The 22,573-nt window shown below is 45.8% G+C and overlaps 1 protein-coding gene across 1 annotated transcript in view; it reads left to right on the top strand.

Moving 5' to 3' along the window:
• The window catches only part of CSMD1 (CUB and Sushi multiple domains 1), a 1,958,110-nt gene that overhangs the window by 1,901,463 nt on the left and 34,074 nt on the right, over positions 1-22,573 (top strand). The window contains exons 53-57 of the mRNA XM_032869815.1: positions 6,283-6,456; positions 7,852-8,025; positions 18,005-18,193; positions 20,831-21,004; positions 21,999-22,181. Of these exons, the coding sequence (XP_032725706.1) occupies positions 6,283-6,456; positions 7,852-8,025; positions 18,005-18,193; positions 20,831-21,004; positions 21,999-22,181 (894 nt within the window). The remainder of the gene's footprint in view (positions 1-6,282; positions 6,457-7,851; positions 8,026-18,004; positions 18,194-20,830; positions 21,005-21,998; positions 22,182-22,573) is intronic.

The raw sequence follows: 22,573 nt of genomic DNA, 5'->3' as shown, positions 1-22,573 counted from the left end.
ATGTCCAACATTTCTTTTTCCTTTTCTGTTTTTATATAGAGAGAAAAACAGAAAGAGTGGGGTCAGGGTGGAGGGACAGAAGGAGAGGGAGAGAGAGATTTCCAAACAGACTCCATGCCCAGCACAGAGCCTAACCTGGGGCTCAATCTCACAACCCTGAGATCACAACCAGAACCGAAATCGGGAGCCGGACCTTTAACCACCTGAGCCACCCAGGTGCCCCTGGTGTCCAATATTTCTACTGGTAGAGTGGGTTTCTACAGAATAAAAGAAAACACAGAACTTTGTTAAATTTCCAAATCCCAGAATCCAATTCTACAATCTCACGAGCATGTAGTAATTGTGGAAGATCCAATATACATCACTTGAAAGGACCCCAAAGTTGGAAGTGTTCAGCTTCTGCCTGTGTCGTGATATTAAGGTCAATCTGCCCTCTGACACCTGAAGCCCAGGGTCCGTCAGTCAGAGGAGCCCGGTGTGTTTCCGGGAGGTTGTTTTCAGGAGGTTACAGGATGAGAAACGGATCATGACACATGGTGAGAAGCTAAGCAGTGCTCACAGCCTCCATCTGGATATGGCTCCCGCCTCAACATAGAGCTCCGCATCCACATTTCAGAGAGTAGGGATGGAATCCTTGCCCACGTGGAAGGGACCCGGTTTGTTCACCAGTGCATGTTCAGAAGATCCACTCTGCCAGGAACAAGATCAGCAAACCACCTCCATCCTCTCAGAAATCTTGGACAAGACCTGCTAAAATGTAGAATTTAGATGGACTTGAAATACCTGTTTGGGGGGGGTTCCTGCTGCAGGCTCTGGGGTAGTGTGTAGAACCTCCCTTACTGACCTGCATGGTCCCCACGTGCTGATACCTGAGATGTCAGACAGCAACCTGGGCTCCCGGGGAGTGTGGCCACTTCCCAGCCATGGAGTCCTACCTCCGGCCCAGTTTGTAGGGAATGCTGACCCAGGGAGACACCAGGAAGCAAAGCCAGCCCCTCTGATGACAAGGCACTCCTGTCCCTGCCTTGTGTGCTCTGACGTCAGCTGGGCGGCTTCAGTCAACTTTGCTCTCAGTCTGTTTTAGTTAAATTTGTTTGGTAGATTTTTATCCCTCCTAATCCAACTTCAGAGAAAGATTATGAAAAGCAATTCTCTTGATATTAGGGCATCTAACCAAAATATGTATCTATGGTAACAGTGTATACATGAAAACAGCAACGCAGCTCTCATTCTACGGAGAGCAGCGTGCACTTCTGAGGGAGTGATTGTCTGAGCGCGTGGTAAGAAGCAGCCGGCTGGCAAACAAGGGGACACGTCCAGATTGCTCTGACCCGGCTCATTCTTCGACAGAAGAAATGGAGTCTCACCAGTGTTGGGGTTTCGTGGACTTCCTTGTCCATCGTTCCGTTTGTCTTTATAGGACAATTTGAATGACCTCTTTTGTGTCATGGAGACACACCCGACCACAGAGCTGGGCAACAGCCAGTCTGGCCCTGAATTCTTGATTCTACCGATGATTCAGAATCTGTTTTCAGAGTTGGTGAATCCCCCGTGCAGAGTCGTACCTAGGGTGCACGTGGGGAAAAGGCAGACGGCCAGAAACACGGGAGAAGTGGAACCGCTACTCCACATTCGAAGCAGAAGCAAATCTGGCCGTTCCTTTAGGCTGTGTCTCTAAACTTATCTCTCTTCTGAATTAAAAATCATATGGAATTGCCGTTTTCTTAGCACTGTGCCTCCCTCCTCAGCCTGCGGCCAGTCAGCCGCATCGGGCTCGGCTTAGGGGCCGGGTGACGAGGCTCATTAGTAGGACTGACCTAAAAACAAAGCCAGCTCAGGCTCGTCTCTCCCAGCGTCTCCTGTCTACACGTCACTGAAAGCACTTCCGAGCGGCACTTCTCAAGAACTGACGTCCTGGTGTGATTATACCAGCCACGGAATTGTCTGTTAAAAAAAAAAAAAAAAGTTCCGTGATCCGTGTTTAAACTGAAGACAAATGAAACAAAATACAAAGAGGTGAAGAAAAACACCAAAAACATGAAACCTTGGGGCCATGGCATGGGGCTTCCTATATGATCACATTGTCTTAATGAGTCGATATTTCGTTCTGAAATACGTAGGGCTGCCCTCATTCCAATTACATGTTATATTTTGCTGTTGATAGATTTTCTTATCCTTTGCTCTTGTTTGTACTTCATTGACCTGCAACAGCTAAACCCATCCAAATCGTGGCAGGCACATGGAGTCAAGCACGGTGCACACGGCTCATAAGCTGAGAAGGGCGAAAGAGGATACCCTTGTGGTAAACGGACCATTTGGCTGTATAACTCCATATGCTTCATACTTGAACAGAGACTGAAATGTAAATAAAATTTCTCATTTCAGCACCTAGACTGCCTTTCCATCATCTTTACCTGGCTAACGAGTGGACATCGTTGGGCCTTAAATATTGACTGCTTCAGGCTTTCCTTCACATGCACACTAACGGTACTGTGTCCCTTTCTGCCCCGCAGCCCGCAAAGTGCTCATGACCTTGGGCCTTTCCGTAGTCTGCCCCGCTCTCTTTTTCACTCTTACTGTCTGTGGTTGTATCTTATCCTCTGTGTAATCTCAAGCCCAAGAACCTTGCTGGCTGGTAGGAAATGGTTGTGAAATTATTGTCCAGTAAGTGGAAATCGCCTAGCAGACAACATTTTTGGATACACTTTGACAGTGGAAAGGGCATCACTATCAACTGTGAGGTTGCTTCGTTTCTAGTCGCTGGTGCAAGTATTCAATGAGTGACTTATACCTTGAAGCCACTGGACAGAGCATGAAGGCAGTTACAAAGCATTCCATGATGGGTACAGAAACACACTTTCCACAGAGTGTGTAGAACAAAACTGGAGCTGCATCAAGGTTAAAAGAACTCACAAAGGATTTAGCGCAATATTATCATAAAATCATATTCTTATACTTAAAAGAGACTTCTGAGTATTCTGAGTTCAAATTCTACCTATACTTTTTTTTTTCCCATACAACATTTTTACATAATGTTGACATTTCTTGTTAAATATTCTAAGTGAAATTGTGTGAATATTGTATACTTGTGGATAGCCTACAATTGGTTCATGACTTTGAATGTTTTAAAATGGAACTCGGTAGAGGGCTGGGATATCATAGAAGGGAAAATCAGATTGGTCTGTCTTAGCTTCGAATCAGACTGTCACATGGTCTACGTTCATTCAAGTCAGAAGGCAGAATTAGCAGGAGAGGTTGTTGATTCTCCTCTCAGGCCCTGAGCTGAAATGAAGAGTTTCGGAAGGCATCCTCTCTTTTCTTTTGGTATTGAAGCCCAGTTCCTCAGAGAACTGAAATGACCAGGTGTCCGGGAAGAGTTGCTGTTAGGAATTGCTATTTCCCCACATGGCTGTCAACCCTTTGATTTCAAAAGAAGACGGGCACCTCCCTGACTTCTAAGAGTAGCTCTGTGCCAGGCTTTCAAAAGACAGTGCAGCCTCAACTATGTGGTCTTGCTAAAAAAACACAATAGAAAAGGAAATGTTTTTGAAGGTTTGAAGGTGAGTGTAACCAGGGGTATTGTCCAAATCAAGGTGGGCAGATATTATGAATGATGTGGGCTTTACATCGCAATGTACCCTTTTCACCATCCAGTCGCCATGGGGCCCACGCCCGCTTCTGCTGGAGTGGTGGCCGGCTTCAGAGGTGACCCCAGAGTACATACATAATCTAGAGCAATAGCTGGGAGTCCGGTGATCCACTCTTTCTTGAAGACTCTCTCTTGAAGACTGAACTGCATTTTTTGGTGCACATTTCTAGAAAGCAGATCTTTTACTGGTCACCCCACCATGACTGCGTTCCTCCGAGTCTGTGCAAGCCTACGTGCTGCCCCTCTGGCTGCCTTTCTCATCACTGTCACTGGGGCTGGAAGTCAGCTCCATCCCTCTACCCAACAGTGTGCATGCTGTGCGTGTGACTGCTCTGGATGGGGGAGGGCTTTGGAGCCAAGGCCAGTGTTCTGTGGTACCCTCACCACGCCAGAGTCTCATTCTCCAACCCACAGAGCATATGCTTCCTCCTCTGAGTTCTCTGCATGCATCAAGTCTCTGTTTGGAAGAGGTGATCTGGACCCTTGCCAGAATCGACTCAATAGATCTGGCCAAGTGGGAAGAGCCTGTCAAGGCTACAAAGAATGAACGGAAGTTAGCATGACTTCTTTGACCCAACCTCTTACAAACGTCGTTCAAGCAGGAAAGCCTAGCCATCGACCTGGTTTTCTCCCTCTCTGCTCTGCAAAGTCACCTTGCCGATAATAAACTTAGCTCAAAGCCCAGGAGAACACAGTGCTACTGAACACTGTCTTAAGCAGAAATATAGATTATTATTTTGAATTCTTCCAGAATGGTGAAGTTAACTCCAATTGTTGTGTGGCAACAACTTCCAACTTTCTCAGTCTTGGGGTGGGGGAGTAGATTGTTCTGTGTAAACCTTTGACAGCTGCGTGCTCTATTTGGGAAGTAAATGGCCAAGGGAAGTCTACAGCAAACTACTCTCCATGTACTCCAACCTGTATCATGCCCTGCCCATGTAAACTTTGAGGTTTGAATGGATCATTAGGAACTGGTGGTGAATGACTTTCTCCTCTTGTCTGTCCTAAGCCCATGGGTAACATGGGTAATGTTGGGTACTCCCAACGCTTCATATTTTGTTGATTAGTAAGATACTCTCTCCATAGGAGAGGAAGGGAGACATTAGGAGGGAAAGGGGAGGGAAGGGAGACAGGTGAAGAGGAAAGAGGACAGAACAGAAGGAAAGGAAAGAACTTGGAAAGGGGAATAGAGAGACTGACAGAAACACCTAGCCCTGCCCATCCATGTTTCCTCTGTGCCATGTGGCACCTTATGGTTTTTCAAGGGGAAAAAAATGGTGAAGGACACTAGATGAGAATGGGAAGGCAGACTGTGTTCTGGACCACTGCCATAGGGTCAGAGTTACAGTGGATTTTCCAGTGGAGGGGAGAAACGCACCTCAGCTCTGAATGTTGCCTGGGGAGTGAGGGTTACAGCCAAGGAGAGCTGGGGTCCTGGCTGGGAAATCTCCAGCAAGGAATGTCAGGGGTAAGGGTCCTGGCTAACGTGACCTAGCAGGACCTTGCTGAAGTCAGGGCAAGTGAGCAGACCTCACCTGGGGGTTGGAGGTGGAGGGGGAGGAAGCCCATCAGATATGGAGGGTGGGGGCTTCTTAGTAACCTGACTCAGCAGAGTGTTTGCTACAACTGGATTTTCCAGGATGGGGCACGGGTGGTCCTATGAGAAGGCTCAGGACCTGGGCAAAAGTTGAGTCAAGCCAAGAATCTCCATCACCATTTCAACCTTCTCTCACAAAGAACTTCTATCCCTTTACTTCCTTCTCCACATGGCTGCTGTCTGTTATTGAAGCTTATCTAACACCAGGTTCGCCAAGTGATCATCTTCTTAGAGTTCAGATTCCTTCCCCTCCATGCTTTTCTCCTCCCTTTAAGTGTGAACATCCACCCCATCTCATCGTCCCACCTTCTCTGTTCCCAGTCTGTGCACAGTTCATCCTCATGCCTAGGCATCTTGGGCTTTGGTAACATCTACAGTCCTGCTTCCCCTAAATCTACTCTGTCTTCAGGCTCCCTTCCCTGTGTGCTAGACTCTTCTTTCAACCCCTCGCAGGCCCGTTCCACCTCGACGCTGGTTCTAACCTGAGCAGGAGCACATGTTTGAAACCAAGGATAGTTTCCAGTGTTCATCTTGCCTTTGAAATTTCACAAGTAGTTTAACCATCCACCGTTGGACACTGAAGTCCTTAGCATCCTTCTCCTGACCTTCCACATTTAATAGGCTATGAGACCGATCCCTACTCACCCCAAAGGTCTCTTCCCCTTTTATGGCTTTTATTTGGAAATACCATAACTGGGCAAATGACATAAAATCTCAGTAAGAAAAAGAAGTAAAATAAGTGCATGGGGAAACCATAATTGGGAAATAATTTCATTAGCAACTCATATTTGTTAGCAATTTCATTATTTGAAATATTAGTCATTACCCATGATTGTTCAGAAAAAAAATTGATACAAGTTACAAAGAAAAAAAATTATATCAAACAAAAATAAATGTAAATGGAAGAAATTCCAATAAGTTAGGCGCTCAGTGATGTTATTCACTTATCAATAAAGGTAAACAAATTGTGACTGCAGTACTTTTATAAGAGAAAAAAATCCCGAAAATGTGTTTATTGGTTTCACTTGTGTTGTAGCCGGCCACTGCGGCTCCCCGGATCCAATTGTGAATGGTCACATCAGTGGGGACGGCTTCAGTTACAGGGACACTGTGGTTTACCAGTGCAATCCTGGCTTCAGGCTGGTGGGGACGTCGGTTCGGATATGCCTGCAGGACCACAAGTGGTCGGGACAGACCCCAGTCTGTGTCCGTAAGTATGCTGGAACCAGTTCAGCAGGTGCTTCCTTCGGTGGCATTTTCTCTCAGTATGAAGTCTTAGCACACACATGTGCAACCTCTGGAGGGAACAAGAGTGGAGAAGCGTCCCTCTCACCGGTGCTGAGAGACATGCTGTGGGCAGGGCTTCCCTCTTCTGTCCCATCCACTTCCCAGTTCGGTTTCCTTTTTGTGTCTCCAGATGGCTGTGCACAGTGGTTGTGCTCCCTAACTCTTCGCAAACAGGTCCCAGGACGAGTGATGTCATGCACTCCTTTTCCTGATTTTATCCCAGGATCAACAAGGTGGAAACAGAAGCTAATTATAGGAGGCAGAGACGCTGAGTCTGTCTGCAGGCTGGCTTGGCTGAGTCCCCAGAATAGCCTCACAGCCTTCCTCTTCTGTGTTCTTTTCCATTTTTGTCATTGTTTCATCAAGAACACAGAGTTTGTAAGCAGGCCCTCCTTTAAAGGAAGAGGTAAAACTATTTAATGACTGTCTTCAAATTTGATACCATCCAAGGTAAATATGGACCTGCATTTTTAGAAGATGGTGTACGCTCTATTGCAAAATTTATTTTAAGCCAATTGTTTTTTTTTTTTCCTCCAGTATATTCTTTATTTTCCCGTGAATTAAACAAGGAAAATGTTGGTATAGTTCCCGGATAATGACAGAAATTCTCTGGGATGGTGCAGTGGGGACTGTGCAGAGTTCAAGGGAGAAAGCTTGGCTTAGGAGAAAGAGCTGTTGACAAGATAAATGACGAGGAAATCACCAGTTTTATGACCGTGATGTGCTTCTTTTGAAAGGGCCACAGAAGGATATGCTTGGGGTTTGTATGGCTGTTCTTTAGGGCATGGCATTAATGACCGTTCACTACATGTCAAAACATCCTAGGTTTGGGACTGTCAAAGGAAATGCTGTTTGAACACACACACATATTTTGCTAATTTCATGGTGTTTCAGTTGACATTGGCATAACTTATGCATATGCAACTTAAATCATCAGCCAAGCCCCTATAATGTTTCAAAACAAGGGCTCCACAAAATTGGCTCGTGTGTTCTAAAAAGAGGTGTACAAAATTTGTCATTAATTCAAGAATTTTAGTGCCTCTCATTTTTCACGGCTTTCACTGAGTCATTCAGCACTCTGTCCTGACGTGAGAATAATTGTCACGCTGAAGAAAGTGCACTCATTTGCCAGTGTTGGTGGTTTTCCACAATTACGTTATAAACCGGTGGGTCCCCATACAGTTCTTCCTCATGGTTTCCCCTTCCAGACAGACGTGGGATTTGTAACGTACTTGTGTGTCTAAGGAGGAGGAATTCCAGGGGAGGGCGACGGCCTGGGTGTTTTCTGACCCTGACGAGGGCCTGTGTTCCTCTGCAGCCATCACCTGTGGCCACCCCGGGAACCCCGCTCACGGGTTCACCAACGGCAGCGAGTTCAACCTGAACGACGTGGTGAACTTCACCTGTAGCGCCGGCTACCTGCTGCAGGGCGCCGCCCGAGCCCAGTGTCGGAGCAACGGCCAGTGGAGCAGCGCTCTGCCCACCTGTCGAGGTAGGAGAGGCTCCTAGAACGAGCCTGTAAGCTGAGGGTAGCGGCCGACGAAGGTACCCGCGGGCATGAGACTTCACATCAAGGCACAAGATGCCGCAGATGCTTTCACTGCTGGGGTCGGGGGACATTTGTGACAATAAAGCAAAAATCCCTCCATGGTCTTTGCTGGCTCTGGCCAGGGCTCGAGTAGGACAGCCAAGGATGCTGACTCAGGCACGCCTGTCTTCCCTCAGCTTCTCTTTGACCGTCCACTCATCCAGACGGCACCTCTGCATTTGGAGCTTCTGGACGGACAGATCCACTAAAAAGTTCTCATTGCTTTCAAATCTCTCTCTCTCTTTTTTTTTTTCTTCGTTCTTTTAAAATTTTTTTTTTAATTGCCACATAGATCTAGGCTAAAACCTGAATTTTCAAGAAAATGCTATTTTGGAGCTTCTGTATTTCTAGATGCTTGAGCTCATAATATATAAGTTTCTGCTTCGGTGCTTTCCATTAAAATGTCTCGTGCGCTGACGGGGAGTCAGTCAGACTCAAGGGTGAAGGTGAGGGGGTGTTTATGGCAGCTGTGGTATGAGAGCCAGATACTTAACGCGTTTTCCTCTCGCTGACAGCACCCTCCTGCCCACCGGGCTCCCAAGGAGGCTACATCCAGATAAGACGGCAGCACAAAGGATCTAAGCCATTTTTATAAAAATCGTTACATGAGCTTGATAACAAGCAGTGGGGTCCTGGTACAAGTTTCGGGTAAAGTGCTGGGCTTGAAGTCTAAACGAAACGAAGTCTCCTAATTTCACTTCCCTCTAAACCCTAGTGTTCGATTCACCCTATTTCAGTGTAGAGGAAAGAGAGAGCCCCCTTGGTCCCCTTGTCCCCACTTTCCCCAGAAAGCAGGCTTCGGTCTGTGACATGGTTGGGCGTGGGGTGCACTTTCTCGCTGAGGTTCTTACAGGAGAGCCCCTCGCTAGTCTGCTGACAGTGTGGTTGGTATAGTCGGCTGGAAAACTAGCAAGGTTCCCTTCATCACTCTTACCATCAACCAACCGTATGAGCCAGGTGCCAGGGTGAAGGGTGAGTGGGGTTAGGGGACACCTTTGTCCCCTAAGGCTGGCTTCTGTGTGGCGTCTCGCCTCTCAGTTCTGAACATCCCAATAGCGGAAAGAGCGCCCTCACCTCTCGCCTCTCCCAGGGAAGCAAGACTCACACATGTGGGAAAGAACTGGCGAGGACGCGAGCAGCAGCGGGAAGACAGAGCTGTGACGCTGGCCGTGTGTTCGCGTGGCTGTAGGGATTTAGAAAAAGATTAACCAGTTTGAATCAGTCCGTTTTCTCCACCTCTAGCAGGAAAAATATAGCACAACTGAAACAAGGGTTAAAGATGAATGCCCAGGGGCGCCTGGGTGGCTCAGTGGTTAAAGCCTCTGCCTTCGGCTCAGGTCATGGTCCCGGGGTCCTGGGATCGAACCTTGTGTCGGGCTCTCTGCTCGGCGGGAACCTGCTTCCTCCTCTCTCTCTCTGCCTGCCTCTCTGCCTACTTGTGATCTGTCTGTCAAATAAATAAAAATCTTAAAAAAAAAAAAAAAAAAAAGATGAATGCCCATAAGTGTGGGCCCAACTTATCCTCATGTGGGGGTACAGATGGAGCGTCCGCTGAGGGCGTAGGTCCATCAGACTCTCCGTCTGCTCCCCAAAGCCCTCCTATGCAGCTGACTATAACGTCTGTGAAGCTTGTGCTATGTTCGAAATGCTGTTCTGCACACTGTCAGTACCGAGACAGGTGACGGGATTTCACAGCTTTAATGAGACACGGTGAAGAGGACCAGGGCAGTGAGCTAGTTGGGGCGGGGGGGAATGTCATCCACCGATGCGAGACATTATCCATGGGACACGTGACATCTTCCTGCTGGACGAAAGACAGAATGAACTCCAAGTGGGGACTTTTCACGATCAGACCTTTATTGAGATCTAGATTCTGTTTTCCTCTAACCTATACCAATGGAGAGGACTAGAAATTAAATGCTATCATTTATTAATTGTTTTCAGGGTTTCAGATGCTGCCCTGTAGCTGCCTTGGGCACAGCACAATGCTGGAATGGACAGTCACCTCTTCAGTCTTCGTTTTGCCTTTTCTTACCTTTCTCCCTTTTTTCAACAAATAGGAAGCTACTTAATTTTTTAGCAGACTTTATTTTTCAGAGCACAGAAAATAAATGCGATAAACTAATAGAAAAATTAAGCAGAAGAAGCGGATTTCCCCTCCCCACGCAGGTGCACAGCCTCCCCCACTATCGGTGTCCCCACCAACGGTGTGTGCTACAGTCCATGAACCCCTAGGGACACGTCATCTTCGTCCAGAGCCCACAGTGTACAGCGGGGTCACTGTTGGTGTCATTCACTGTATAGATTTGGACCAGTACATAATAACCTGTATCCCCTCTGAGAGTATCATACAACGTAGACTGACCACCCTAAAAATCTGCACCACCCTACCTGTTCATCCCTCTCTCCCCAGTTAACTGCTGGCAACTACCGGTCTTTCTACCGTCTCCATAGTTTGGCCTAATTGAGAAGGTCATAGGGTTGAAATTAGGCTGGAATCGATTAGATTAGATGGGCTTATTTCACTTAGCGATATGCACTGAAGCGTCCGACATACCTCTCCGTGCTGGGTAGCTCATTTCTTTCTCGTGCTGAATGACCCTCCATTGTCTGGACGGACAACGGTTTATTTACCCATCACCTACCGAAAGGCATCTTGGTTGCTTCAAGTTTTGGTAAATAGAGGAAACATAGTGGTTTTTGTGCGGACATGAGTTTTCAACTCCTTTGGGTAAATACCCAGAAGCATGACTACAAGACTGTGGGTAAGAGCATGCTTAATTTTGTGAGAAATCACCAAGGGTCTTCCAATGTAGCCGCACCATGTTGCATTCCTGCCAGTGATGGGGGAGGGTCCCCATGGCTCCCTTCCTAGTCAGCTCTGGGTATTGTCAGTCTCCTGGACTTTGGCCCTTCTCATAGGTGTGTATGGCTCTCCTTGTAATTTTAATTTGCATTTCCCTGATGACCTAGGTTGTAGGGCCTGTGCCCTGTGCTTCCCTGCCTGCTGGCACCTTTCCTTAGGCAGGTGTCTGTTATGGTCTGTGGTCCAGTTTATGCTTGATTACTGTCTTATCACTGAGTTTTAAGAGTTCTTTGTGTATTTCTGATTAATCATCTTCATTCATTACCTCCTTTGCTAATATTTTCTCCTACGCTGTGGCTTGTTTTCTCATTCTCTTCCCACTGCCTTTTACAGCATAGAACTGTTAAATGTGTGGTCCATTCAGAAGGCTGCTACATCCACGGCCTTTGAGGAAGGCAGGGCGAGGAGAGTGTTGGCTGGTAGATGCTGTCCTCTGGGTGGGGAGTGGACTGGGAGTCACTAGAACACCTCCAAGATGCCTTGCTTACTGCTCCTTGTTCTCTATTGTTTTGTTTTCTTCCTTTCCAAGCTAAGAGATAGGATCTAAGGTACAGAATTTACATGTTTAGTATAAAACCAGGAAAAAGCCTAATTTCAAAGAGGACGGGCTCATAAAGGTAGTGAAGCCTTAGGGAAAAAAAAATAGCATAAAGCTCAAAAAGTTGAAGGTAACAAAAATAGCTACTTTTTAAAAAAAATTTCCAGGGATTTGTACTGTATATTGCAATACAACCTGATTCTTCTCTTACATGGTTCCTCTGGAGTAAGTCCATGGAAGTTTTAGGATGTCTTCGCTCATGCAAGCCTGCTCTTGGGCTTGATTTCTTCTCCCAAGTTCCGGATGATATCTAGTTCTCAAGTGTCTGATTGTGGGTCAGTGAATTGTGGAATTTGGGGTCATCCTACAACATTTAGTTAGTTCCTGATGTGAAAGAGAAATTCCACCCAGAACTTTGGAGGGGAACTACGAGTAAATCTGTGCTGGCGTGAGGCCACATTACAGAGACATAGATATTGCTATAGTGTCTGTGTCCACTCTGGGGCCCTGTCATTGTTTTCAGACTCAGCCCTTCACAGGGACAAGCTGTGCCTGAGCCTGCAGCATCTGGGGTCAGTCAGGAGGCTCACACCCAGGACGCTAGCTATGATGCTTAATACTCAGCCACTGACGCTATCTCTGCCAAGAGGACTAGGAAAGTGAAAGAAGGGATGTTTTGTGTTAGTAGTTCTAGCTCTCTGGGAGAAATACATAATACAGGATATGGCTGCAGATTTCATGAGAAGGCGTGAAAACAGGTGTCTTCCATCCATTTTAAGAATCAGACGATTTAAGAATGACCCCTGTTTCTGTACACAAGCTTCTTTGTGCCTTCAAGTCCTCAATTCCAAAACAGGCGTCAGTAAGCTAAAAGGTTCCGTCGATTCAGTGAGAACGCCGAGTTTGACAGTTTCAGGGTAGTTCACTTAGTGTTTCCTTTCTTAATGAAATCATTTTCATATTGCATACAAACCTTAGACATTTTTTCCTTTCTACCTGTGGTTTTATAGGATTGGGTATTTAAGTTTAAATATATATGATAAAATATATGTCCCTGTGTGATTACACACATGAAGATAAAGAAAATTAAGAAAATACAGAGTTAGTGGAGTTTCAGTTGTGGTTAGAGAGGAATAAAAAAAGGAAGCAGTAAAAAAAAAAAAAAACTTACTAGTGAACCACTATGCATATGATTGCATTTATATGTCTAAAAAAAACTATATGTACTATATTATTATGTCATATCATATAATCTCATATTTTCCAAAACTTAAAAGGGTGAAGTTTTCAAATTAAGGGAAACATAAGAACCAGTTCCATGTTTGTGGCTTTATTCAATACAGTCCTCACGTGTTCCTGAGTTCTAGAGAAACCGGTATTTGTGAAATTCTCCACAAAGTGCCTGGCGCACAGTAGGTCCTCAGTCCTCCCTCCATGTCCACATCCCTCAGGAATTTCTATTCGCTCAGGAAAGTCAGGCAATCAATTATAATCCATGATAATTAGTGCTTATCTTTTATCACACCTGAGCGTCTGAATTGCAGCTAAAACTTACTTTATCAGGTACCAATTAAAATGAAAATGTAACTCTCATGTATTTGGACAACAGTCCTCAAAGGCTGTTGCTTTTTTTGCATTTTTTTTCTCTGTGACCAGTGATCCCGTTTTAAAGCTGTCGTTTCATCCAGTTAGTAATCGAGTCCAAAAATGTTTATTCTGTGCTGGGCACTGAATAGTGCATATTTTGTCCTTGTCCCATTCTTTCTGTTGAAAACATTTTATTTTTTTAAAGACTTATTTATTTGAGAGAGAGAAAGAGAGAGAGGGAGGGAGGGAGGAGGGGCAGAGGGAGAGAGACCCTCAAGCTGATTCCCCGCTGAGGGCAGAGCCTGACTCTGGGCTCCATCCCACAATCGTGAGATCCCGACCTGAGCCGAAACCAAGAGCAGGATGCTCAGTCGACTGAGCCACCCAGGCGTCCCTATTATAAACATTTTAAAAACATACTATGCAGAACTCTAATCAATTATGAGTGCTTTAAAAAATTAATAAACTCACTCTTACTCCCTTTTCCCACCACCACTGAAATTAAATAGCTATTCTTCGGTTATGAAGCATCATTTTCTTATTTTCCTGTTCACAAACAGGTTTTTATGAGCTGTAAGAGATAACAGAAGAAGCAGGAGCAAAGACCAAATAGAAACACAGATATTCAGAGGAATTATGTTGAAGTTAAAAAAATATATATATCTTCCACAAAAGGAAGCTGTCATCTAAGAAGCCAGGGCTACTCATTTCTAGTTTTCAAAAACTAAACTTTGGGAGGAGATGGATGTTCACGGCCCATTTGGTGGTGATGGTTTCCTGGATGTACACTTATCCCCAGTCACACGGTTTTAAGTTAGAGATGTGCAGCCTCCTCCATGCCAGCTGTCCTTCCGGGAACTGGCTGAGAATAAGAGCACTAAGTTTGTAGGAATTAGCGTTGACACCAAAGACTGAGAGGCACTTTGGATTCTGTTCTGGGTTTCCGATTTCCAACCAGATTCTGGATATACAAGTAAAATCACCAGAGTCTGTTATCATCATCTCAGACACCTGCTAAGTAAAACCTTACAAACTTCTTTTGGTGTTATTTTAATTTATTTTTATTATTTTTTATTAACATACAATGTATTATTTGTTTCAGGGGTACAGGTCTGTGAATCATCAGGCTTACACAATTCACAGCACTCACCATAGCACGTACCCTCCCCAGTGTCCATCCCCCAGCCAGCCCAGCCCTCCTGCCCCCAATCCCCCCAGCAACCTTCAGTTTGTTTCCTGATAATAAGAGTCTCTTCTGGTTTGTCTCCTTGCCCAGTCCTACCTTATAAACTTTTATAAATTTTTATTAATGATGAATTAATACATTTTGATGAGTAGATAAATGATGTAAAAAACATGTAAGGAAATGTGTGTAACGTAAGAATTTATTATGAAAATTGTTTCTGAGAACCAGGAGATGGAGCTCAGAACAGCTTTAGTCAGCTCAGAAGCAATTGGGATTTTCAGATTGTCCCAGCCAAACAACAGTCTGGGACCAAATCCACAACAATCCTAGGGAAGTACCGTAGGAGTTTCACTGTCCAGACGACCCCGGGTCCATGCTCTTCATGGCTGAGGCCAGCTCGCCTGCATACTCTGTTACTGCTTTTTACTTTACATTTCCACAACCCGTCAGAAATGAGTGGCCTCATTTCTATTTTTCAAGAGCTGGAGAGAGTGCCTGGGACTGAGATCTGTCATTTCCCCTCGTCGTCAAAGAGCTTTTCCATGAAAACATGGTTGTTGCTTTGAGTCATTCACAGAACCGAGGACCTGGGTCAGGTGCTGAACCCAGGGCCTGATGAGGGAGCAGAGCGGGGCAAGCTAGAGCCAGTGAACGTCGCTGGTATCTAACGAGATGGTGTGCGGCCGGTGACCGAGCTGGACGGGGTGGAACTGGGCCTGGAGTCAGAGTGTTTGGCAGCTCCCCACGGGGTGCACCATGCCAAGGGAAAGAGAATCCCTCCTAGAGACTAAGTGCAGAGTAAATCAGATCCAATAATTAGCAAATCACATTTCAAAAACTGTTTAATTAGTCAGATTATCTACACACTCGATAATCAGACTAGAGCATTTGTGGATAAGCTGTGTCCGACTGCAGCTGTGTAAGAATAATTCGACAGGACAGCGCCAAAACATGCACGAGCAGATTTAGGCCAATATGAGATAAAAAGGACAATTAGTACTCAGGAAAGTTTAACAAGGAATATGTTTTTAAAAGTGTAAGTCAGAGGGTGTAAAATGTTTTTATCTCTATTTGTCAGCATGAGTATTTTTTTCAAAGATTTTGTTGGCTTATTTGAGAGAGAGAGAGAGCAGGAGAGGGGAGAAGAGGGAGAAACCAGCTGCCACGAGCAGGGAGCCTGATTCAGGGCAGGTCCCAGGACCCTGAGATCATGACCTGAGCCCAAGGCAGATGCTTAACCGACTGAGCTACCCAGGTGCCCCTAGCTTGAGTGTTTTTAAAGAGAACTTCTCCAAGAGTAAGGAGTGTATGTAGAGAAGAGGCTCCGTACACTGCCCATAAATTAAAATTGGAGGCTAAGACTTCCAGCAGGAGGCACACTCCTCCCCCCCAAAAAAAGTGGCGGGCACACCCACGCACGACACAGTACAGATGCTCAGAGGGCCTGTGGTCACGGACAAATAAATCAGGTTACTCCCGCCCCCAGCAGAGAGCTACAGCGGATCTCCTAGCAGAGCCTCCACAGTGAAAGGGAAGGGATTGAGGTGGACGTGTCTGACTGCCGCTGTGAGGGACTGATCTGATAGGATAAGGTTGAAAAAAAAAAAAAAAAAAACAGGCAGATGTAGGGACTGTGTAGGCACAGTCTTTCGATCCGAGGAAGGGTTCAGTTTCCCTCATTGGCGCTCGTGGGCTGTTGATCACTGTCCAGCATCGTCACTGCTTACTCATTTAAGGGGCTGGACTAGGTGAAGGACGGGGAGATGCCTGGGACTCAGCGCTCCAACGTTCCTTCCAGGAGGTTCTGTGTGACCTACGATCCTGGAGGGGCCGCCGGCAATGAGGGTGTTCCTGTCCGGGATGCACCTCTCCTCCACCAGGGGCAAGAGGGGCCACCAGAGAGACCCCAGCCCAGGGTTTCCGAGCAGCCAGGCAGGAAACCAACTATTGTAACCCTCTTCCTCTGGCCACAGAGGAGCTCAGACCTTGCCTCCTGCAGCCCACAGAGAGAAGGGTGCGGCTGGACCTCTGTGCAGCGGACTCCCTCTGCTCCGTGCTCTCATCTCCAGCTGGATCCTTCTTTCAAGCTCCAAACCCATTATGGCCCTTGCTTTGTGCATCTCCTCCTTCTCGCCCACCACAGGATTCCTGGGCCAAACCATTAAAGTGCAAAGAAAGAAATGCAGGAGCTCAGCAGGGCCATGCAGAGTCCTGCGCAGGGCTGGGACTCTGCTGGGTGTCCGGGCAGAGGCATCTGAGAACCAGCTCAGCACCATCCCTGCAGGTCACCTCTGCCCTCACGGCCGAAGGCTCTGATACTGCGTTCTGGACAGTGTCCCAAGAGGAGCATAAGCACAGACACAACAGACACTGTCTTCAGCACGCAGGCCCAGGAGACACGTTGCTGCCTCAGAAGGTGTAACACTAGGGAGCCGTTTCCATCTCCTGGGCAGGACGCACAAGGCCAAGTGCCAGAACCCACCCAGGCAGTTGTTTTTCAGAATATAAGAAATCATTAATCATTCAAGGGCACTAGATGTTCTTCAGGTGGGGAATTCCTGCTATTTCAGTGGGTTTGGTGATCGTTTTTATTGTGGATGTAATGCATAGGGGAGCCTTACAATTATCTGTCTGTGCTCCATAAACATTTTTTTGTTGTTGTTTTGGCTCAAAAGAACTTGAGTCTTTCTTCTATAAGCTCAGAGTTGTTCAGAAAAGCACAGAATACTGTTTCCCAGTGCTAAAAGCGGTCTTTGTAATCCTCCCTTCTGCCCCACACCTTCCTCCTCACTACAAAGACGAAATCAAATGCACAGATAGGGTAAAGGGTTTGCCCCAGGCCTCTGGAACCCTGTGACTTGCTGTGACTGCCTGAGAATTAGCTGAACGGCCCCTTTCTGAGCCAGAAATATCTGGAGAGAGTGCAGCTTTCCCAGCAGCTGTGTCATTCACTGGTGTGGGGGTCGAAGCATGAGATAATCAGGGGTTCTTTCTGTTCCTCTGCACCTGCAAAAGCGCATTGCTAATTCCCTCACAGAAGCCAAGACACATTCAGGCTATAGAGTGCCATTCAGATTAACCAGAGCATGTCCCCCGTGCCACAGCGGACCCTTCCTCTGCGGGCCCTCTCTAAAGGAGGAAGAGGCTTCCATCTGAGGCTGGCTTGATTTCCATTTCTATTGAGGGTGGATGGGAGAATTGTCATTTTATTTGCATGCCTCAAGCAGAAGAAATGACTCTAGGCACACATACTGAAGCATTAATTAATCCATGGGGTGATTAAGACTCTGCTACAGAAGGCCTTAAATACTCCCCCCACCCCCCCGCCATGAAAAATACGGCAAGGAGACGAACTTGAACGGGTTCTAGTTCAACATTTTTATAGCATAAAACCTGAACCAGGGAAACGAATTTTAGACTTTTTAAAATTCTAAACGAATTTTAGAATTGACATCTCTGCTTAAGAAATAAGTAGAGGAGATGAGCCTCGCATCCTTAAAATTGCCAGGGTAGCAGAGAGACTGCTGGACAGTTTTTGAAGCGTGGTGGCCCAAAGCAGGAAGCAGGGAGGACAGTCTGATGACAGCCATCGCTCCGATGCTGTCGTCTTACAAACTGTCTCCCCTGATGGGCGAGGATAGGCCCTTTCCGCAGATCTCTTTTGTTTCTGAGTGCAGCTAAATGACGTCTACTTTTTTCCCTCTAGTGGTGAACTGCTCGGATCCAGGATTTGTGGAAAATGCCATTCGTCATGGGCAACAGAATTTCCCTGAGAGCTTTGAATACGGGATGAGTGTCATGTACCATTGCAAGAAGGGGTTTTACCTGTTGGGGTCTTCTGCCTTAACCTGCATGGCTAACGGCCTATGGGATCGTTCTCTACCCAAGTGTCTGGGTAAGTGCGGGTTATTTTGGATTCTTGTGCCTCCGAGCCCATAAGACTACCAAGAGAGCAATGACAAGAACATTTTAAGTCTTTACAAGTTAAATAAGTTATATGGTATCTTTATCGACTAGCCAGAAATCACAAATTACAACTCAAACTAGTTTAAGAGTCACAAAGGAGAGGGGACACTGGCATGTTCTCTTACCTGGCTTCAGAGAGAAACGGACCCGGGTGTATTGGGCAGCACTCGGACCTCTCCTGATTTTGTCTCTGCTTGTTACAGCTCGTCCTCTACTCGAACCTGGCAGAAATGTTTACCCTACATGGCTCAAACATAGCGTCCAGTGACCTCAACACCTTGCCCCTCTCAGCTTCACTTTGTCTGGACCCAGATTTAGAAATATTGGCAAAGGGCTCTGGTAGGGAGTGTCTGTCTATTGACCTAGAATCTATGGCCAGAAGGGTTCAGTTAACCTGAGGGACCCCATCCAGGTCTTGTGAGCAGTTCTGGTACCAAGGGGTTAATACAATAGAAAAGATAGTATCTTGCCAGTATCTTCCTCCTGATCCACATGATTACATCAGAGGAAGGCAGATTACCGTGAAGAATGGAGGTTCTACTGTGGGCAGACAAATTATGCATCATCATTCTGGCCCCCCTCAAAACACGTCGTTCTTTTAGACCATGCAGATTAACAAGAATACACTTCTCCGCAACTACTAGCTCTAGTCTTGCCTTCTTTCAACTTGAAAAAGCACTTTGTCCTTTAGCTTAAAGGCATCACCTATTATAACGTCTGACAGTTTAGGGAAAGGGGTGACTCTCCCTGGCCTTTTAAAAATCATTCAGAAACAAAACAATCCCTAAAAACGAAATGTTATCTTCTTTGTATTCATTTTGTGTGCATCAAGAATGTGGGGAATGACAACTACCTATTAAGTTGAATTTGCTGAAAAAAAAATGTGATTATCTTACCTCTTGGAATTGCAGCATTATTGGTACATTTCAGAATAAATTAGTCCCGGAGACTCTTTTTTTCCCTGTGATTCAGTGTCCCTCATAACCCTCCCAATCTACACAGACACTTGTCTCAAATTATAACAACATAATTAATTTCTACGGAGAAAGAGTGACTGCTTTCAAAGGAAAACGCACAGCCTCATATGACAAAAAACTCATCTGTAAATGTATTAGAATGTTCATCAAATTTTATCTGCTTTCTGGTTTTCTAGGCCTTCACACGTGGGAATTTTTCAGAGAAATTAGTTTTTCTTTCTTTGTCTCCCCAAACATTTCTTTTGCATCGTTCCAGGCTGATGTGAGACTCCCATTAGTTTTTGTAATGATCCCAGTGTGCTCCACGTCTCCAGGAACGAGTTTGTAAGTGACTCTTGTTCTCCTGGGTGACTGGTTCCCGCCCCTCAGGCTCATTAATACTTGGAATCACCGCGCATCTGGGAATACTGGTTCTCAGAGGAGCCCTGTGCTTCCACGTGTTCTAGAGCAGCCAAGCCTCACCTCCGGTTTTGGGGTTGTGGTTTCACGGATTTTTTTCCCTGTTAATTTGAGCTGGAGCTGGCCGTTTACCAATCGCTTATTGACTTGGCTCTAGTTAGCTTCCTTTTGGGACTCTGTCTAGGTAAAATCTTGTTCACCGATGAGTGGATGTCCGTGTAGGACTGGATCAACCTAAGGGCTAATGTGACTCACCGGGATTCTCAGTGCCTTTCCACCTTCTACTGTACCTCTCTGGTGAGATCACTTTTGGGCTAACAGTGATCAAAACAAGTGGTCTGGGTGTTAAACCAGTGGCCTTTGAATAATCTGTTGGTAGCCTGAATGCAGTCAGCTGTTTGCACATAGAGCAACATTTGTCCATGGTTAACACTAATTTGGGACTTCATAGAAAAAGAGAGACAAATCTTCACTGTCCTACGTTAATCTCGACTCCAGAGTTTCCTCTTTGAAAGATAACTTATGATTAGATTATAGGCCTGATTGGGCATCGTTTTAAAGAAACGAATGGGAATATGGAGATAACTCGAGGAAAATTTTAATCATTGATTTATTATTTATTATTATTACTTAAACATTTTAAACTGCCATATGCTCAAAGCAAAATTGTTAGAAGGGTCATCATGGATCCATGAACGGAAGAGTAAGCAGATATGATAAGAGTTTTGAGCCCAGCAAGTGGATAATTGTCGTATTAGCTAAAGAGATAATGGAAATGGTTTTCATGACTCGATGCAATTTCTGACTTTGTATATCATACTGCTTTTTTGGATTACAGTTAAGGACAAATGGAAAAAATGTAGGTAGAGGGACTTTTTCTTTGAAAGCCTAGCTGTATGATTCTATCTTAAGCAAAACCACCTTGAGATAGAAGAAAATGAAACAAAAGCAGACATCCCTGACAGACCCTCGTCTTGTCCTCAGTAACATGTACTGTTTAAGGAGAACATCTGAGGAGAGTCACCTGGAAAATGATGTTGGTTATCCACAGGGCACTGCAGGAATTAACCAGTATGTTCAGCTGCTTTTCATTAATAGGTGATGTGTGTATGGGTGTCTGTGTGCGAGACCTACAAGGTAAAGCAGTTCTATAAGCCTGACGTACTCATTTGTTGTAACTTTTCCTTCAGCCATATCATGCGGCCACCCAGGGGTTCCTGCCAATGCTATCCTGACTGGAGAACTGTTCACATACGGTGCCGTAGTTCACTACGCGTGCAAAGGGAGCCGGGACCTTGTAGGCAACAGCACCCGGGTTTGTCAAGAGGACAGTCACTGGAGTGGAACGCTTCCCCACTGCACGGGTGAGGAGTGACGCCGGTAGATAGTGACTTGTCAGGCTGTAGAGCATCACAGTTATTTGAAATTGTTTTTCCGTGTCCAGCCACATACGCCAGTGTTCTCCGTGGCCGTCTTCATTGTCATCAACACCGTGGAGCTCCAGTCGCTTCACACTCCCTCCTGTGGGAGCCCTGGGAATTCTTCATCGCCCTGGCCGAGAGGCCGGCCTCCTTTCACTCAGTTTCTCCCTGTCCCTTCTTGGTCCCTTGTCTGTGCCTCCTCTCATTTCCTCCACATCTTTCCTGTCTTGGAAACGCCCTTCAAAAAAAAAAAAAATCTTAATTTTTTCATGAATAGTTCTTAAATTAAACTCAGTGAATCAGCAACCTGGACGTAATTGAGAGGGATCAGACTTCTCATGGGATTTTCTACTCCCCAATACACTTCAACCCTGTTTCCCTTTTATTATCCATCCTGATGCAGTGGAAAACTGTGTTTATGATTCCCAGAGTCTTGTTTCTTCCAGAGAGGGTCAGTTTTCTGTCATCGACATATTTTGATAAGCTAGGTTGTATTTAGTTATACAGGAACAATTTTTTCATGTTTGTCACTTTTGTGCTATGATAAAGAAAGTCTTTCTCACAAGATTTCCAGAATGCAGTGTGACTGTAACACATGTAAATAACTTTTCATTCTGGGGCACCTGTGTGGCTCGGTTGGCCGAGCGGCTGACCCTGGGCTCCCCCTCGGGTCGTGATCTCACAAGTCATGGGATCAAGGCCCACCAAAAGCCCCTCATTAGGCTCCATGCTTAGCAGGGAGTCTGCTTGAAGATTCTCTCCCTCTGCGCCTCCAGACCACCCCCTCCCATCTTGGGCACACATGAGTTCTCTCTCTCACAAATAAATAAATAAATATAAATAAATAAATAACTTCTCGTTCTCTTTAAACATAACAGCTCTGTTACAAACTTGTCTACCAACATTGTGTTTCACCATTTGTGTTTCTGTTCAATAGGAAACGACCCTGGATTTTGTGGCGATCCCGGGACCCCAGCACATGGGTCCCGGCTTGGAGATGAACTCAAGGCCAAGAGCCTTCTCCGCTTCTCCTGTGAAATGGGCTACCAGCTGAGGGGCTCTCCTGAGCGGACGTGTTTGCTCAATGGCTCATGGTCTGGACTGCAGCCTGTGTGTGAAGGTGAGTACCTTCAAGTCACGAGGTCAACTTTTGCAGTTGAAACCATGTATTTCTTTCTAAAATGAGGGGTACTGTTCTACAGAAATCCAAGACACTGAACCTTTGTATCACTAAACTACTTTTCCCCGAAATGTCTAAGAGAATCATCACAACTCCTGACTGGGTACATGGAGATAGCCTCGCTATTCAAAAGATCATCTAACACAGATCCTTAGCTTTTTGAACGTTCATAACCTAGAAGAGATTTTTGGTCTAATAATAACCTCTATGTGGTGTGGTGGTGTTTCGTGGCTGCCGGTAGTGCATAGCTGAAAAGAAGGAACAGTGAGCAGAAGCAGTGTAAATTGCTGATGGGAAATTCTGCAGGCTGGAATATGCCTCGCTTCCCTGTT

This window comes from Lontra canadensis, unplaced genomic scaffold (assembly GCF_010015895.1).
Source record: "Lontra canadensis isolate GAN:19392208 unplaced genomic scaffold, GSC_riverotter_1.0 scaffold39, whole genome shotgun sequence".
Classification (NCBI taxonomy): Eukaryota; Metazoa; Chordata; class Mammalia; order Carnivora; family Mustelidae; genus Lontra; species Lontra canadensis.
This window is presented reverse-complemented; position numbering and strand designations above follow the sequence as displayed.